This window comes from Lutra lutra, chromosome 1, assembly GCF_902655055.1.
Source record: "Lutra lutra chromosome 1, mLutLut1.2, whole genome shotgun sequence".
Lineage (NCBI taxonomy): Eukaryota > Metazoa > Chordata > Mammalia > Carnivora > Mustelidae > Lutra > Lutra lutra.
The window spans coordinates 149,061,352-149,081,179 of NC_062278.1; the positions used below are offsets into that span (position 1 = coordinate 149,061,352).

A 19,828-nucleotide genomic window follows, 5' to 3' on the forward strand; every position below is an offset into this window, starting at 1 on the left:
AGAAATGGGCAGAGGATATGAACAGACATTTCTGCAAAGAAGACATCCAGATGGCCAACAGACACATGAAAAAGTGCTCCATATCACTCGGCATCAGGGAAATACAAATCAAAACCACCATGAGATATCACCTCACACCAGTCAGAATGGCTAAAATGAACAAGTCAGGAAATGACAGATGCTGGCGAGGATGTGGAGAAAGGGGAACCCTCCTACACTGTTGGTGGGAATGCAAGCTGGTGCAACCACTCTGGAAAACAGCATGGAGGTTCCTCAAAATGTTGAAAATAGAACTACCCTATGACCCTGCAATTGCACTGCTGGGTAATTACCCTAAAGATACAAACGTAGTGATCTTAAGGGGCACGTGCACCCGAATGTTTATAGCAGCAATGTCTACAATAGCCAAACTATGGAAAGAACCTAGATGTCCATCAACAGACAAATGGATAAAGAAGATGTGGTATATATACACAATGGAATACTATGCAGCCATCAAAAGAAATGAAATCTTGCCATTTGCGACGACGTGGATGGAACTAGAGGGTATCATGCTTAGCGAAATAAGTCAATCGGAGAAAGACAACTATCATATGATCTCCCTGATATGAGGGAGAGGAGATGCAACATGGGGGGTTGAGGGGGTAGGAGAAGAGTAAATGAAACAAGATGGGATTGGGAGGGAGACAAACCATAAGTGACTCTTTATCTCACAAAACAAACTGAGGGTTGATGGGGGGCGGGGGTTGGGAGAGGGGGGGTGGGGTTATGGATATTGGGGAGGGTATGTGCTATGGTGAGTGCTGTGAAGTGTGTAAACCTGGCGATTCGCAGACCTGTACCCCTGGGGATAAAAATATATGTTTATAAAGCTGTAAAAAAAAAAAAAAGAAAAAGAAAAAAGAAAGGATGAATACCCAAGTTTTGTAGCTACATGGACTGGACTGGAAGAGATGATGCTGAGTGAAATAAGTCAAGCAGAGAGAGTCAATTATCATATGGTTTCACTTATTTGTGGAGCATAACAAATAGCATGGAGGACAAGGGGAGATGGAGAGGAGAAGGGAGTTGAGGGAAATTGGAAGGGGAGGTGAACCATGAGAGACTATGGACTCTGAAAAACGATCTGAGAATTTTGAAGGGGTGGGGGGTGGGAGGTTGGGGGCACCAGGTGGTGGGTATGGTAGAGGGCACGGATTGCATGGAGCACTGGGTATGGTGCAAAAATAATGAATACTGTTATGCTGAAAAAATAAAAAATTAATTAAAAAAAATTGAAAAAAAAAAAAAAAAAGAAGTATCCTCAAGACTCTATAAGCCTAACTGTCTCTGTTTCTTATATCAAAGAAGGGGTTAGGAATGGACAAAGAAAAGAAGATGCTAGTTATAGCAAAACAGATTAATCTACATCAGCAGAGATACAGTAATACATAATATTCATCTATCTACAAATTTTAAATGATTTAACTTGGCTAGTGGGTTACAAGTGGTTTGTATGTTCCTCATTACACTTGATCATATATTTCTCAAAAAATGGAAAGAAGGGAGCCTTGATGGCACAATAGGTTAAGCGTCTGCCTTCGGCACAGGTCATGATCCCAGAGTCACAGAATCAAGTCCCACGTCTGGCTCCCTGCTCAGTGAGGAGTCTGCTTCTCCCTCATGCCCTGCTTCCCGCCCCCCTGCCCCGGCTTGTACTCTCTTTCTCTCTCTCTTTTTAAAATCTTAAAAAGTATAATAAAAGAAATAGATAGATAAATAAGTAAATAAATAAATAAAATGGAAAGAAAATATGAATATTATTTTAAGCCACTTCTGCTGCAACTAACTTTTCTAGACCAGCCTTATCAGCAGGGTTCTTCTCTTATCTGATCTGCTTTCCCCAAACACCTCCTTTTTACTCCATTACTCCATTATAAAACTCTAATACTTACATTACATATCATATTTTAATCATCTGCTTGAATCTGTTTTCCCTACTAGCCTTTGAGTTCACCTAGGGCAGGGATCATGTCTTACCTAATGCATAAGAGGCTGCACACATTTGCTGGTTGAATGAAACGATGAGTAAGCTAACAGATGCCTATCCCTGCTGACAGCATGAAACAGCAGCTGATTATTAAAAACCTAAAGCCTGGGAGCACCTGACTCTTAGTTTTTTGGCACAGGTCACAATCTCAGGGTCATGGGATTGAGCCCCGCATGGGGCTCCACGCTCAGTGCAGAGTCTGCTTGTCCCTCTCCCTCTGCTCCTCCCCTCACTCGAAAGCTCGCTCTCTCTCTCTCTCTCAAATAAATAAATAAATAAAATATTTTTAAAAATAAAAAAAATAAAAAGCTAAAGCCTAGTCTATATCAACTCTGGTAATAAAGGACGAGATAAGTTGGCAATGCTCCTGCTGTAGAAAATAGAATATGCTTGAAACAGAACATAAAAACTGCATCTAATGAAAAGCATCACGACATGCACAAGACAGGAATAAACTACTGGGAGGTCCAAGGAGAGGAATGGAACTCCAGAAAGTCAGTCAGAAATGTCTCCACCCGAGGGAAAATTTCCGTCTGAGGGAGGCGGCTAAGGCAAGAGCCAGAAGAGTGAGAAGTGAGGGAACAGAGACTGTGACCCACAGGTGTGTGGAGACCTGTTATGTCACCATTCCATCTCACATTCTCACCATCTCACACTTCAAGTACTTCCAGGGAACAGTTCATAGGTGCTCAGTGTCTCTAAGGGCAATTCTTTTTCTTGTTCAGGATTCAAAGGTCTCTACCCTGAAATGGTGATCTAGGGTATACTCTAGAGATCCAGAAAAATGTCAAGCCTTCTTCCTAGACTGCTGATTGTCCCAGATGCCCAGAAGAATGGAAATAAAATCTTCTCTCAGGGAACATAACTCCACTCTTCATTTTAAGTTATCCTAAAGATAATTTCTCAAACAAAATATTCAGCAAACCACCAAAAATTTTAAGGTGCCTCTCTAGACAATATGAGAGCCAGGAACCACAGATGTAGGAATCGACAGGAATAGCACTCAAGGGAATTTAGATATCAGAGTTTACAGAAGTAGACTGTAAATCTATGGTTACTATGTTCATGGACATAAAGGCTGATCTTGCAAATGTCAAGAAGAACCTAGAGGCACTATATACGTGAAAAAGACTCAGTTAAAATAATAGAACTAGAAAGACAATAAAAAAGTAAATGCTGAATGGATGACTTTGACAGTTCAGACAAAGCTGAAGGCAGCATTCATGAATTTTGAGATAGGTCATCAAAACTCTCCATAACAAAGCATGAAAGGACACAATTAGGAAACCTACAAAATGCAGAGGAAACAGGAGTTCCAGGCTGGCTCAGTCTGTGGAGCCTGTGAATCTTGATCTCAGGGTTGTGTGTTTAAGCCCTACACTGGCTATAGAGATTACTTAAAATAAAATCTTAAAACACACACACACACACACACACACACACACGAACCAGTAAGAAGGTCTAATATATGTTTAATTGCAGTGCCAGAGAAAGAGAGAGAGGAGGCAGAGTTGATAATTAAATGGATAGTTTTCAAAACTTAGGAAACCTATCAATCCCCAGATAAAACAAGCCCAATGAAGCCAAAGCAAGATAAAACCAACAAAATACATGTTTACAACATCACAGATAAATAGCAGAAACTTAAAGAAAGCTTGAAAATCTTAAGGGAAGCCTAATTAAAAAGTAATTTTGTCATCAAATAAATGACAGGGGCTCCTGGCTTCTCAGTTGGAAGGGCGGATGACTCTTGATCTCTGGGTCATGAGTTCAAGCCTCATGTGGGATGTAAAGATTACTTAAATAAGTATATAAAGTGGGGGAAAAAAGAGAGTTAACTTTCTAACACTAAAAAGGAAAAAAAAAGAGAAGGGGACAGTAAAGTGTAAAAGAAAATTACCAACAGAGTTCTATCTCCAGAAAAAATGAAATAAAGACATTTTCAAAGAAGCAAAGTCTAACAGAATATGCCACCTTTTGATCCACTAAGAAATTCCTAAATATGGTCTTCAAGAAGGAAAATTAGACCAGATGGAACCTCAGAGATGTAGTGAGCAATGAAGATATGTGCAAAAAAGGGTTCATAGCCACTTTTTGTAAAATCCCCAAATGGGAATAACGCAAATATCCATCAACAGTAAAAAGGATAAATAAATTGTGCTATGATCATACAGAATAGTATAAAACAGAGAAAACGAAGAATCATCATATTGTGTCAAAATATAGATGAGTCTTATGGACATGACGTAAATCTGAGCAACAGCAGCAACCGTGCCCAACCAAATATATATATATACATTGCACGATTCCTTCAGAAGGGAAAAGTAAACTATATTATTTGAGGATCCACACTGCAGAGCAAAACTAAAAAGAAAAGCAAGAAAGTCAAGAATAGGAAGGAGCCCATGAGGGTTTTCTGGGTTTCTGGCTATGTTCTTTGTTGGAATCTGTATGGGAACTACTTGATTATTCTTTTTACAACAATGAACTAAGCCATTTATTTACATCTTATGCACATTTTTGTAATTTTCTTATAGTTCGTAACAATTCATTGAAAAAAAAAAAAAAAAAGACCAACATCTTCCAACCTCCAAAAAAGCCCTCAGAAAGAACTGGCAGAGAAGGTATTGAATTATTTTTGCAATTAACAAAACTCCCTAAATTCTAATTTCCCATCAATATCATTATGGTTTAAGGGCAGGTATGTTTGCCGTGTGAATGTATGTGCATAAGTGCTTGCACACATGGTTGTACACACCTTGAATTTAAAGATACAGTGACTCTTTTACAGAGTTTCCATCTTCCTATTCAGCCTACAATTTATTTCTTCATTATATGCCATTTACAATTTTCCTACAACTTAGGGTCTAAGTACAATTACTAAAAGCCTATATAAAATAAATCTACATTTACCACCACTGAATTACAAAATCAGAATAAATCTCATCACATGGACTCATATTGACACTTTGAATTGTCATAGAAGAAAAACCTAGGAAAAAATTAACTCCCTGAAAGTTTTTGTCCTGAAACAACAAAGCTGGAAAGCCTAATTAGGAATGTCAGGTATGTTTTTAGATATATTTGTTGGAAAACAACATACATGACAACCAGAATTGTACAAAGGAAAGCAAATAGAACAATTTATTCCAAGAAGTCATCATACCAGAGAGTAGAAATAGAAAAAAAAATCTTGTTGCAATGAGTTCATAGTAAAATAAAGGGTAAAGGGAAAAAAAAAAGGCAGATGCTTGGAATCCATTAAAAATGCAAAAACCAACTTTTATCGACCTGAGGCAGATATAGCATGCTAATTATGGCAAGAATTTTTCCATTAGCTTCATTCCAGGTTTCCTTTTTTGCCCTTACCCTATGTTTCTCGTTTTTCTTGGATTTTAGCTTATGTAATTCTCCCAGATTATGAGACCCTAATCAGTTTTTTGTTTGTTTGTTTGTTTTCAGGTAGGACAGAAAAAGAAAAAAAATCAATCTGTTAATAGAATCCTCCTTCTCAGGCATTTTCAACTGCGAGGACACAAAGGTAGAATTTCTTTTTTTTTTTTCCTTTTTCATCATTTCTTAACAAATCTGCAGTCTTCTGTGATGATTGGCAGAGAAGCAAAAGTTGGGGTCCCCTACTGAAATGGGAGGGCTGCCATGAAGAATGAATTCTTTACCTGGAAGGATATCAGAGAGATTCCCACACTCTTAGGGTTCTCCAGAAATAGACAGGCAGAAGATATCAAATCCCATAGTGGGCAACACCCCAACTCATCTAAGTCAAACTGATGAAATTAATGTAGCTTACTCAATAGGACCAGGTGGCAGTCACCCAAAGGTTTGAAGGAACTCAAGGATGAAATTGGGAAGCTGCTGGCCAAGATACTGGATCCAACATTACAAACAGCCACATCCAGCAAACCGGCAGATTGTGAATGTCATTCTGTCCATTAGAAAGGGTCAAGAGAGGACGCAGGGAACCTTAGAAAAGTAAGTATGTCTTCCGTTTGTCCAGTCGCCAATAGAGAACAGCATCATTAGACACTAAAACGAAAATAAGTCCTAAGGGAAAGACAATATGGTTTCTGAAAAAGGAAAGCATGAGTCACTGATTTATTATTGGTCTCTGAGGCATGTAGATAAAAGGCCAAATGTTGGCACAGTTTAGAGTAAAGACATTTTTTAAAAGCCAACATGAAATGGGATGTGAGGAGGTAATGGATATGGCAAACCATATGGTTAAGACAAACAATTTCTACACCCTGTCCAATGTACCAGCAGGAAGGACACTTTTTAAGACTTGAAAGAGATCAGGATGTGATGATAAAGGGCATGCTACTTCATCCTACAGGTAACACATTTAAAACACCATTTGATGGTATTGGAAAAAGACACAAATTTCACTTCAGGAAACATTTCACTGAGCATTGAGTGTCAGACTTTGTACTAAGTAGGGTGACTACAGCAGTGAATAAGACCCCTTCTGCCCTCCTGGAGTCGAGTCTGCTACATACACGATTCCAAGAACCATGGGATACGTTCTACGTTAAGACTTACACTCATTTATGACATGTTGGTAACTACTGATTGAAATCAGGTAGTACAACCACAATTATGCAGTAACTCATTGCTTGGAGCCACAGTGCACAGAGGAGTTAATATATTAGGCTATGTGAAACATAGATCTAGGGGCACCTGGGTGGCTCAGTGGGTTAAAGCCTCTGCCTTCAGCTCAGGTCATGATCCTAGGGTCCTGGGATCGAGCCCCACATTGGGCTCTCTGCTTGCCATGGAGCCTGCTTCCTCATCTCTCTACCTGCCTCTCTGTCTACTTGTGATCTTTGTTTGTCAAGTAAATAAATAAAATCTTAAAAAAAAGAAAGATACATAGATCTAAAACAAAGTGCAAATCCTTTGTTAAAATTAATGACAATTTGGGCGCCTGGGTGGCTCAGTGGGTTAAGCCGCTGCCTTCGGCTCAGGTCATGATCTCAGGGTCCTGGGATCGAGTCCCACATCGGGCTCTCTGCTCAGCAGGGAGCCTGCTTCCCTCTCTCTCTCTCTCTCTGCCTGCCTCTCTGTCTACTTGTGATCTCTCTCTGTCAAATAAATAAATAAAATCTTTAAAAAAATAAAAAATAAATAAATAAAATTAATGACAATTTCAGTACCAACACAAAAACTCTAAAACCCAATATTACTGGTCTGTTTGGTGGAAAAAGACATAATGGATTTTGAAAATGTGCAATTCTAACATTAATTATTATATCCCTTTACTTCACAAAGAAGGAAAGCAGACATGGAAACAGTGTTTGTCATGACTGATAACACCACATGAGGGTTTTTTTGTATTTGATGTGATACACATCAATACACGCATAAGCACACATTTCCAAAAGCCTCCTGAAAAGAAAATCAACTTTGGTTTATTATAATTTTTAAAAAAAGACTTTAAAAAGGAAAGGGCTAATGACCAACCATGTATTTGATGAATTCTGCCAGTTTTATGCAATCTCAACCCTGCTGAAAAATCTAAAACTTTTCTCTGTTCAGCAAGAACATCCAAGACACAGAGAATAATTTTGGCAGCTTCAAGCACGGGAGATTGATGTCTCTCCTACAAGTGAAATGCTCCTTTTTTTCTAATCAGTTTTAAACACCTACCTTCCCCTTTTTCTGCCGCATTACCTAGGAGGCTGTCATTCCACGGAAGCTTATAATAATATGGGTGTACAGGGGAAGTGTGAGTGTTCTCTGGCATGAAAAGAAAAGAACTTCTTTGACGATCGGATTGTTCATATTTTCAAACCGCCCAATAGCACTTCCATAGGAACTCCGTGAAGAAAAACAAGAGCTAAAAAAGAAATCTTCACAAAATCAGGCACAGTGTGTTCCAGTTTCTCTGATAAATCTACTTTCTCTCCTTTCTTTTCTTGCACAATTTTTTTTAAATGACATAGAGTAATTGTCATTTGCAATATCAGTTGCCACTCAGAATAAAAATATAAATGGGGCTGAAAACTCTGCCTTCTTCTAGGGAACCATACTGGGAAATGATATTACACTTCCTTTTCTCATTTTCTCTCTGCATCACAGGACCTGACCTATAGTATACTTGCGGTGATTGTGTTGAATGAATTTTCTATCCTCTTTTTCCCACTACTCTTTCTCCTAGTGAATAACTGGACTACATTCTGTGTCCTCTAGAATGGAGAAAACAATTGCAGGCTTATGGGCCTCACATTTCAAACCTAGCCCAGAGTCGCATGTCAATACCTCTGTCTGAAGAAGATCCCTCAGAAGGAGCTATGTCAATAGATAAAATTAGAAGGAAAATGTTTACGTGTGCCTCTAAGTGTGGGTGTACAGATGTCTTGCCTACTAAACTGACAAAGCTAAAAACCCCTGTGATGTCAGAGATGAACACACATACTCAGTTAGTGAGAAGGTCAACAGTATTTTAAGATTTACTAATTTACTTAAGAGAGACAGAGGGAGAAGATGAGCAGGGGGGAGAGGCAGAGAGAGAGGGAAAGAGAGAATCGAAGCAGACTCCCCACTGAGCACAGATCCTGATGTGGGGCTCCATCTCACGACCCTGAGATCATGATCTGAGCTGAAATCAAGAGTCGGCCCTTAACACACTGAGCCACCCAGGCATGATGTAAGAGGTATTTTACAAGGAAAATTGGGAAATAAGTATAAAAAGGCATCATGAAAGCTGATCATGGCTCTTCTATGTCTAGGAATTTACTATAAGGAAAGAATATAGGATGTACATGAAGATTTAGTCTCAAAGATGGCAGCCAAATCTCTAATGGCCAAACATTAAAATGACATAATTGAGCGCTTACCTTGGCAGCACATATCCTGAAACAATCTAATGGGACAACAATAACAAGATCCTCAAGTTAATTATAATATGTCAAAATGATAGACCACTACACAGCTATTAAAACTGTATAGAATGGGATGCCTGAGTGGCTCAGTTCCGTTAAGTGTCTCCCTTCAGCTCCGGTCATGATCCCAGGGTCCTGAGATCGAGTCCCTCATCAGGCTCCCTGCTCCTGCTTCTCCCTCTGCCTGATGCTCCCCAGGCTTGTGGTCTTTTTCTCTCTGACGAATAAATACCTAAAATCTGTTTTTTAAAAAATGTATAGGTTAAACAAAAACCATTTGGTTAAACAAAAAGAGCATGCTAAAAGCAAACTATGTTGTAATTTTTTTAGATTAGGTAGGTGCATATATATACATTTCAATGTATATATGCAGGAGAAAATATATAAAAGGGCATCTTCAGGTATCTGTATCCTGTCACTCTTTCTTAATTTTTCTCCATATTTAAATTTTCTAATTCTTCTATGATGCATCTAAATTACTACTGAAATTAACATATAAAAATGGACATAAAAAACATCTGTAGGATCAACACAGTCTATTAAAAAAAATTGTTCAGTGATATCGTTCAGTGAAACAGGAAGTGCCTGTGAGTTAATATCAGGTGATAATGGTCGGTAGAAATGGAGAGGAAAATCTATACTCAGAAAGTCATCTGATTAGCAAGTTTCTCATTTTCATGTATCTGTTGTTGTTGTTTTTTTTTAATAAGAATTCTTTCCAATAAACACTAAAAATAAAAAAACCAATACCAAGATTTCCCCCATCCACGTAACTGATTCTTAGAATACATTGCCTTTTCTTTTAGATCAAAGCATCAAAATTGTCTTTGATCCAAAACAGCCATGTAGTGCCAGCATTTACATCTGAAGTCAACCTATATATAATCACAGTGGGTTGTTGTTGTTTTTTTTATAAACGTCTGATTTTCTTTTTATCCCTATGTTGCATAGACAGTTAGTGAGAGTACAACTCTGAGAGCAGCAGCTCTGTTTGTTTTGGTAGTAGTCTTCTTTACTAATACAGGGCATTAAAAATGCAAACACCACAGCTAGTCAATCAGGAAAATAGCATTGTGAATGTCAGGGCTTTGAGGGTACAAATTAGGGAATTAGTTTTTCCCCTTAACAAAAGTATATTCACTAAGTAATTTGCTTTCTTTTAACTAGAGTTATCCCCTTCCATTAACTGGAGGAGTAGGTCCAAATTAAAACCACTATTCGTCAATTACCTCTGGAGGCACGCTAAGGCCCTGTTTTAGGATGGAGGCAACGTAAATTCATCAATTGTAATTTTCATCATTGTTATCTCAGAGTTGTCAAAAGAAATAATTTGGGGTAGGGGAAAAACTGGGAACTCCCAGTTTCTGCTGACATGATGGCAAATATTTCTGAGGCTTTTCCATTCATTTAAATGTTACATTTTTCAGTGAATTTTAATTTTGTGCTCATTCAGTGAATCCTTGCTAGGCACTGCGGATACAGCGGCAAATACAATGGCATAGTCCCTGTCCTCATACAGCTTATGTTCTAGAGGGAAGGGAAGTTAATACATGAGAAATCATAATGACGAATCCTGATTGGCACTTAGGGAAAGGGCATGAGGTTTGAGAAAGAATAAATGGGAGATGCCAGTCCAGCTGGAGAGTCTGGGATCTCTTCCTTAAGGAGTGACATTTCAGCTTCAACACAAAGGGTGACAGTCTTGCACACTCCTCATAATACTCCTCCCTCAAAGAATATTTCATTAGTGACACTCTTTCCTGATCTTCTTCCTTTCTCCCCGGCCGTTCCGACGACCTCAGCTTTCACAGACTCTGAAGTTCCTCAGGGCTAGGTTCTATACCCTCTTCTCTTCTCACTCCCAAGGTTCTCCCAAGGCAATCCATTGGACCTCTAGGACCCTGGAGAACATCTATGTGTCAGCACTCCCAATATGCTTTTCCAGCCCAGATCACTTTTCCTAGCTCTGGATCTATGTGCCAACTGCCTACTTGAACCCTTCACTTGAAAACTTCATAGGAATCCCAAATTTGATGATAGCCAATGCTAAAACCAAGACATTTCACTCTCAAGTCTTCTCCTCCTCCAGCAGTCTCCATCTGCCTACAGATGAACGTTCGCTTAGTTGCCATATCACTAAGCAGGGAGTCAACTATGACACTTGCTTCTTCCTCATCTCCCACATATAACTGGTAATGCAGCCCTGTCTAGTGGCTTGGTAAAACAGAGCTTGAATTTCATCACAGTTTTCCGACTCCCCTGCCATCAACTCTTGCTTGGACGCGGCCAGCTTCTTCTGACTCTTGCATCCATTCCTGCCCACCTCCATTTCTTTGTCTTAAATAAAAATCTTTTCAGATAACTCCCTGGGTTTTAAAATTCTTTCTTTGTCCTGAAGATCAAGGCTAAAATCACTAAAATGGTGAAGACTCCACTTCACCATCCACTGTTCCATCCACTGCCTCATCTCATGTCAGTCTTAGCATTATTCTCTGGATCAGCTACAACAGACTTTTTTTGGTTTCTAAAATGAAGGGGATATTCCTGGGGATGCCTGGGTGTCTGAGTCAATTAAACATCTGCCTTCAACTCAGGTCATGAGTTCAGGGTCCTGGGGTTGAACCCTGCATAGGGCTCCCTGCTCAGAGGGAGGCCTGCTTGTCCCTCTGCCCCTCCCCCTCTTCATGTGTTCTCTCTCTCTCGCTCTCTCAAGTAAATAAAATCTTTAAAAACAATTAAAAATAAAATAAAACAAAATGAAAAGGACCTTCCTTCCTTAAAAACTTGATCCACATTGTTTCTTCTACCTGAAATATCTCAGGTCTCCCTGCTCTGTTTTCTCTGAGTCCCACACTCTTTTCTCTATCAGCTAGGAGTGCATTTGGCTGCAAGAGACAGATTACCCAATCGAAGTGGTTTCAGCAATAATGACATTTAATGACCTCATACCACAGAATGTTTACAACTCATCACTTCCGGGATTCATGCAACATTTCAAAATCTTTATTCAAGGCCATGACTTGTCCCCTTTCTGTTCTGCCATTCTGTGCACATTCACCTTTTAATTTAGGGGCATCATATTGTGGTTGCTCTGTGGCTATCAAGCCCTGGGCCTCATGCTCTGAATCAACCACATTCAAGGCAGAAGTAAGGGAAAGGATGCTCTCCTCTTGTGTGTATCACCTTTAGCTGCAAGTAACACCTTTCTCAAGAGCCTCTTCACATTTCCTCTATAACGTACCGACCATTAACTGTGTCATTTGGTAGCTCCCAGTACAAGGGAGGGAGAAGGGAAGGAGATTGGAATGGCTATGGAATACATGATGAACAGCGTCTGACACATTCTGCAAACCACTTATCAAAATAATAATTAAGTAGGAACATTTTGTTCTTTGTGTCCTCTGTAAGATTATGAGCTCTTTGACTACAGGGAATGTGTCTGTTTCATAAGCCCAGAATTAGCACAGCACCTGGCCTACACAGGAAGTCAGTTAGTGTTGCTTGAATGATGAATGAATGAGTGTGAAAGAGAACAGAGGCAGAAAATAGGTATAAAAGAGACAGAAAACTGCCAGTGTAAAACTTCTTAAGCTGATTGTAATATCTCACCTCTCATGGTTCAGCTCCCCATTCCAATTAATTTAAAAACAATATTTTATTTAAAGAAAAATGGTAACTTTTAAAAGTGTTCAGTCCTTTGCATGATGCATGCAATTTTCCTAACTTCTTAACTCTGCCATGTGAGTCGACACGGGTATTGTTTTTACTGAGATCCAGGAATGAATACTTTTAAAAAAATAAAATTATCACCTCTATAATAGAGTTAGATGATCCAGAAAATTTTGAATTGTCGCAAGTACATAAGTGCAAATCAATTCTTGGCGAAATCACGCAAATATCATTTGACAAGAAAAACATATAAAAGCTAGAATGTTATTTAAAAGAATAGTCATAAAACTTGGGGTCTGAATTTTCCGACACACCAACAGTTAAGGAAGTCATTCAGATCAGCCAACTGGGGAGAAGGCAGATGTCGAATGCCTGGCACATAAGGGATACTTGACATATTTTTGTTCTTATATCTAAAGCAAGGGAAAACCTGGGTTTATTCCTAACTCTGTCATGTCCTAAATACGTTAAGTACAGATAACGCTGAGGATGTTCCTTGGTTCACATGTGATATAGTAATCCTAAACTACCTTTCCATTTTAAAATGAAGTCATAACTTAAGGAGTTAAGTGCAAAAAAGTGAAATGATGTTGAATATAGCCAACAGTAGCCAACCTCATAAAATATTAGAGAATCAATTTCTATTTCCCAAAGTGTCTCTATCTCTAAATGCAGAATCTGTTCATAGTTTCTGATGGATCCTGAAGGGGAAGAGGAAATGTTTCTTTGTCCTAGGTTCTTCTACCTGGACTAAGAATTAATTTACATGAAGACAGATTGACAGGGGGAAAAAAAGAAGTTAAAGTTTTATGATGTGCACATGGAGGCCAAATAATGAGATTGAGACCCAAACAAACGACCGAGGCAGTTTTTATACATTTCAGACGGCAAGACAATTAGTTTGTGAGGAGTGGACAGGGTAAAGAAAACAGATGTTTGAGAGCTTTAATTAGTAAAAAATTCTAAGCAGAATTTGGGCTGAGGTAGTGATTAGTAAAAAAGTAACAGCTTTGTTTTTACAGCTCTCTTGGCTTTCAAGTTCCTGTCCCCAGTGGTAGGATGTGTTCCTACTTCTTACTACACGGAGGGTATCTTTATATGGGACATTTGTTTCTGGCTTTCAGGAGGACAGAGGGGGCCCGAATGTCATCGCACTAGCTAATTCCCATTCAAAGTAATCAATATGCCTTTGGAGTACATTTTGGGTGGCCTGCCCTTGGCCCATACAGTATTCCCTTTGGACATCTCAAAACACAAAGGGCTCCGACCTACAAATATCACAATTCATTTTTAAAGAGAGTTGTAACTATCTGCACATGCAAGACTAGGTTTTAATTTTAAATATGGCTTTCATTTGAAATAAAATTCCTTAAAAAGAGAAAATGACTTTAGCATTGGCAAAGGGAGTCCCCTAAGAAGAAAATGTAAACAGATGGCTGAGAAAAATCACCCACATGCTGCACACATATCTTGAGGAGGCATTTCTAAGAATGAAGTGGCACTTCCCAGCCTGGGCCACTTCCCACAAGAATCCTTATTTTACCCAGAAAAAAAACATGGGTTTGACACCTGTGGCCAGGAGGAAACTCAGCAACCCCTTCCCACTTCCCCACCGTGATTCTGACTGGTTTCCAAACTCCCCGCAATGTTCCCAAAGAAGCTAATAAATCCGTGTTCGGCGGTCAGCCGCGAGCTAACATATTCCTCTATAAATGTGCTGTGAAGCCCTAGCTAAGCATATTAGGCATTCAATTTAATGTATGACACACATCTGTTCCACTTTCTCAGCAAGCAGAAGTTTCAAGATAACTTAAATCCCAGACTTAATCAAGGAGAACAAAATCTTGGCAATGTTTAAAACTGAGGTTTAAAATATAATCCAAATGAGGGCAAGAGAGACCATTTTGCTGTAACTAATGAGGTTATATAATACCGAGATCTAATCCACAAAATCACCTGAGCAGAAACACTAGATTTTTTTTTTCATCTGAGTCTATTTATTTTTCCTTTCCATGCCACCAACATTTACCAAAGACCTTCATCTATATCGGTCCGAAAGCATCAAAATGTAAGCAAAAGCAAGTCCTCTGCAAACACGGTAGTTTAACCCCCTCAGAAGCCCAAAGGCCAGAAGAGGAAAACTCACAGATTTGTCTTTTACGAGGAGAGCACAGCACTGAATTCCAGCCATCAGCATCTTGTGGGGGTTCCAGGCCACGGAGTCAGCTCTGTTACGCAAAAGAAAAAGGACAAGGGAAGGAGGGAACTTAATAAGCTTCTACTGGGGGAAAAAATACTTTCCTTAGCAGCACATGTATTCAAGCGCTCAACTGGTTTGCTGATTTGAGTTCTCTGGGGAGCTTGGAGTTTTCAAGTAGAACAGTCACTTCATCTCTGGGTTGTCACAGTGTCACTTAAGTATGCAAGACCCAGAGAGTTTCCCTTATCTAAATAAGAGGTGCTGGGCCCCAAAACATTTACCTGTGGATGCCCTGCAGAAGCTTCCGATACTTTCTGGACATCAAAGCTGAGCCACCCCAAGAAGCCTGTTGAGAAATTTACATAAATGCAACAATGTTATTTCACTGTTATGTGTTCCCCAGTTCATTGTCATAGAAAAGTCTGAGGGACAACCTTAATACTTTGTTGTAAACCCACGTTAAGCCATGAACACTCCAAACACTTGTGCTCACTGCCTGTCACTCAGGCCAACAGAGCCGCATCACGGTAGATGGCCTCCCACAGACGCTTAGAATTTAAATTCACACAGCATAAAGAAATTGGTGTATTAGGCTGTTGGCAGGTGTGTGGACAAAAAAGTGACTTGAAAGACACAGTCCATTCCTTCTCCAATCTAGAATCTGAAATAGACAATCTCCTTTGTTTTTACTTTTCAGTGTCATTATTGAAACATAGCTGACTTACCATCTTCTATTAGTTTCAAATGTACAACATAGTAATTTGACACTTCCGTACATTACCACGGGCTTACCAAGATAAGTGTAGTCACCATCTGTCACCACATCGTCAGTACAATATTATTGACTACGGTCAATATGCTGTACTCTGCATCTCTGTGATTTATTTTTTTTTAATTTTTTTATTTTTTCTGCATAACAGTATTCATTATTTTTGCACCACACCCAGTGCTCCATGCAATCCGTGCCCTCTACAATACCCACCACCTGGTGCCCCCAACCTCCCACCCCCCACCCCTTCAAAATTCTCAGATCGTTTTTCAGAGTCCATAGTCTCTCATGGTTCACCTCCCCTTCCAATTTCCCTCAATTCCCTTCTCCTCTCCATCTCCCCTTGTCCTCCATGCTATTTGTTACGCTCCACAAATAAGTGAAACCATATGATAATTGACTCTCTCTGCTTGACTTATTTCACTCAGTATCATCTCTTCCAGTCCCGTCCATGTAGCTACAAAACTTGGGTATTCATCCTCTTTTTTTTTTTTTTTTACAGCTTTATAAACATATATTTTTATCCCCAGGGGTACAGGTCTGCGAATCACCAGGTTTACACACTTCACAGCACTCACCATAGCACATACCCTCCCCAATATCCATAACCCCACCCCCCTCTCCCAACCCCTCCCCCCATCAACCCTCAGTTTGTTTTGTGAGATTAAGAGTCACTTATGGTTTGTCTCCCTCCCAATCCCATCTTGTTTCATTTACTCTTCTCCTACCCCCTCAACCCCCCATGTTGCATCTCCTCTCCCTCATATCAGGGAGATCATATGATAGTTGTCTTTCTCCGATTGACTTATTTCGCTAAGCATGATACCCTCTAGTTCCATCCACGTCATCGCAAATGGCAAGATTTCATTTCTTTGGATGGCTGCATAGTATTCCATTGTGTATATATACCACATCTTCTTTATCCATTTGTCTGTTGATGGACATCTAGGTTCTTTCCATAGTTTGGCTATTGTAGACATTGCTGCTATAAACATTCGGGTGCACGTGCCCCTTCGGATCACTACGTTTGTATCTTTAGGGTAAATACCCAGCAGTGCAATTGCTGGGTCATAGGGTAGTTCTATTTTCAACATTTTGAGGAACCTCCATGCTGTTTTCCAGAGTGGTTGCACCAGCTTGCATTCCCACCAACAGTGTAGGAGGGTTCCCCTTTCTCCGCATCCTCGCCAGCATCTGTCATTTCCTGACTTGTTCATTTTAGCCATTCTGACTGGTGTGAGGTGATATCTCATGGTGGTTTTGATTTGTATTTCCCTGATGCCGAGTGATATGGAGCACTTTTTCATGTGTCTGTTGGCCATCTGGATGTCTTCTTTGCAGAAATGTCTGTTCCTGTCCTCTGCCCATTTCTTGATTGGATTATTTGTTCTTTGGGTGTTGAGTTTGCTAAGTTCTTTATAGATTTTGGACACTAGCCCTTTATCTGATATGTCATTTGCAAATATCTTCTCCCATTCTGTCAGTTGTCTTTTGGTTTTGTTAACTGTTTCCTTTGCTGTGCAAAAGCTTTTGATCTTGATAAAATCCCAATAGTTCATTTTTGCCCTTGCTTCCCTTGCCTTTGGGGATGTTCCTAGGAAGATGTTGCTGCGGCTGACGTCGAAGAGGTTGCTGCCTGTGTTCTCCTCGAGGATTTTGATGGATTCCTTTCTCACATTGAGATCCTTCATCCATTTTGAGTCTATTTTCGTGTGTGGTGTAAGGAAATGATCCACTTTCATTTTTCTGCATGTGGCTGTCCAATTTTCCCAACACCATTTATTGAAGAGGCTGTCTTTTTTCCATTGGACATTCTTTCCTGCTTTGTCGAAGATGAGTTGACCATAGAGTTGAGGGTCCATTTCTGGGCTCTCTATTCTGTTCCATTGATCTATGTGTCTGTTTTTGTGCCAGTACCATGCTGTCTTGATGATGACAGCTTTGTAATAGAGCTTGAAGTCCGGAATTGTGATGCCACCAACTTTGGCTTTCTGTTTCAATATTCCTTTGGCTATTCGAGGTCTTTTCTGGTTCCATATAAATTTTAGGATTATTTGTTCCATTTCTTTGAAAAAAATGGATGGTACTTTGATAGGAATTGCATTAAATGTGTAGATTGCTTTAGGTAGCATAGACATTTTCACAATATTTATTCTTCCAATCCAGGAGCATGGAACATTTTTCCATTTCTTTGTGTCTTCCTCAATTTCTTTCATGCGTACTTTATAGTTTTCTGAGTATAGATTCTTAGTCTCTTTGGTTAGGTTTATTCCTAGGTATCTTATAGTTTTGGGTGCAATTGTAAATGGGATGGACTCCTTAATTTCTCTTTCTTCTGTCTTGTTGTTGGTGTAGAGAAATGCAACTGATTTCTGTGCATTGATTTTATATCCTGACACTTTACTGAATTCCTGTACAAGTTCTAGCAGTTTTGGAGTGGAGTCTTTTGGGTTTTCCACATATAGTATCATATCATCTGCAAAGAGTGATAGTTTGACTTCTTCTTTGCCGATTTGGATGCCTTTAATTTCCTTTTGTTGTCTGATTGCTGAGGCTAGGACCTCTAGTACTATGTTGAATAGCAGTGGTGATAACGGACATCCCTGCCGTGTTCCTGACCTGAGCGGAAAAGCTTTCAGTTTTTCTCCATTGAAAATGATATTTGCGGTGGGTTTTTCATATGGTTTGATAATATTGAGGTATGTGCCGTCTATCCCTACACTTTGAAGAGTTTTGATCAGGAAGGGATGCTGTACTTTGTCAAATGCTTTTTCAGCATCTATGGAGAGTATCATATGATTCTTGTTCTTTCTTTTATTAATGTGTTGTATCACATTGATTGATTTGTGGATGTTGAACCAACCTTGCAGCCCTGGAATAAATCCCACTTGGTCGTGGTGAATAATCCTTTTAATGTACTGTTGAATCCTATTGGCTAGTATTTTGGCGAGAATTTTTGCATCTGTGTTCATCAAGGATACTGGTCTGTAGTTCTCTTTTTTGTTGGGATCCTTGTCTGGTTTTGGGATCAAGGTGATGCTGGCCTCATAAAATGAGTTTGGAAGTTTTCCTTCTATTTCTATTTTTTGGAACAGTTTCAGGAGAATAGGAATTAGTTCTTCTTTAAATGTTTGGTAGAATTCCCCCGGGAAGCCGTCTGGCCCTGGGCTTTTGTTTGTTTGGAGATTTTTGATGACTGTTTCAATCTCCTTACTGGTTATGGGTCTGTTCAGGCTTTCTATTTCTTCCTGGTTCAGTTGTGGTAGTTTATATGTCTCTAGGAATGCATCCATTTCTTCCAGATTGTCAAATTTGTTGGCGTAGAGTTGCTCATAGTATGTTCTTATAATTGTCTGTATTTTTTTGTTGTTCGTTGTGATCTCTCCTCTTTCATTCATGATTTTATTTATTTGGGTCCTTTCTCTTTTCTTTTTGATAAGTCTGGCCAGGGGTTTATCAATCTTATTAATTCTTTCAAAGAACCAGCTCCTAGTTTCATTGATTTGTTCTATTGTTTTTTTGGTTTCTATTTCATTGATTTCTGCTCTAATCTTTATGATTTCCCTTCTCCTTCTGGGTTTAGGGTTTCTTTCTTGTTCTTTCTCCAGCTCCTTTAGGTGTAGGGTTAGGTTGTGTACCTGAGACCTTTCTTGTTTCTTGAGAAAGGCTTGTACCGCTATATATTTTCCTCTCAGGACTGCCTTTGTTGTGTCCCACAGATTCTGAACCGTTGTGTTTTCATTATCATTTGTTTCCATAAATTTTTTCAATTCTTCTTTAATTTCCTGGTTGACCCATTCATTCTTTAGAAGGATGCTGTTTAGTCTCCATGTATTTGGGTTCTTTCCAAATTTCCTCTTGTGATTGAGTTCTACCTTCAGAGCATTATGGTCTGAAAATATGCAGGGAATGATCCCAATCTTTTGATACCGGTTGAGACTTGATTTAGGACCCAGGATGTGATCTATTCTGGAGAATGTTCCATGTGCACTAGAGAAGAATGTGTATTCTGTTGCTTTGGGATGAAATGTTCTGAATATATCTGTGATGTCCATCTGGTCCAGTGTGTCATTTAAGGCCTTGATTTCCTTGTTGATCTTTTGCTTGGATGATCTGTCCATTTCAGTGAGGGGAATTTTAAAATCCCCTACTATTATTGTATTCTTGTCGATGTGTTTCTTTGATTTTGTTATTAATTGGTTTATATAGTTGGCTGCTCCCACGTTAGGGGCATAGATATTTAACATTGTTAGATCTTCTTG

At 39.3% G+C, this 19,828-nt stretch overlaps 1 protein-coding gene across 3 annotated transcripts in view; it reads right to left on the reverse strand.

Moving 5' to 3' along the window:
* GADL1 (glutamate decarboxylase like 1) overlaps positions 1–19,828 on the reverse strand; it is a 182,390-nt gene that overhangs the window by 100,144 nt on the left and 62,418 nt on the right. For all 3 annotated transcript variants that reach the window (XR_007128906.1, XR_007128908.1, XM_047738962.1), the window contains exons 10-11: positions 15,079–15,143; positions 14,744–14,825 (exon numbers count right to left, since the gene is read on the reverse strand). Coding sequence is in view for 1 of the 3 variants with exons in the window: in XM_047738962.1 (XP_047594918.1) it covers positions 14,744–14,825; positions 15,079–15,143 (147 nt within the window). In the remaining 2 variants the exon portion in view is untranslated. The remainder of the gene's footprint in view (positions 1–14,743; positions 14,826–15,078; positions 15,144–19,828) is intronic.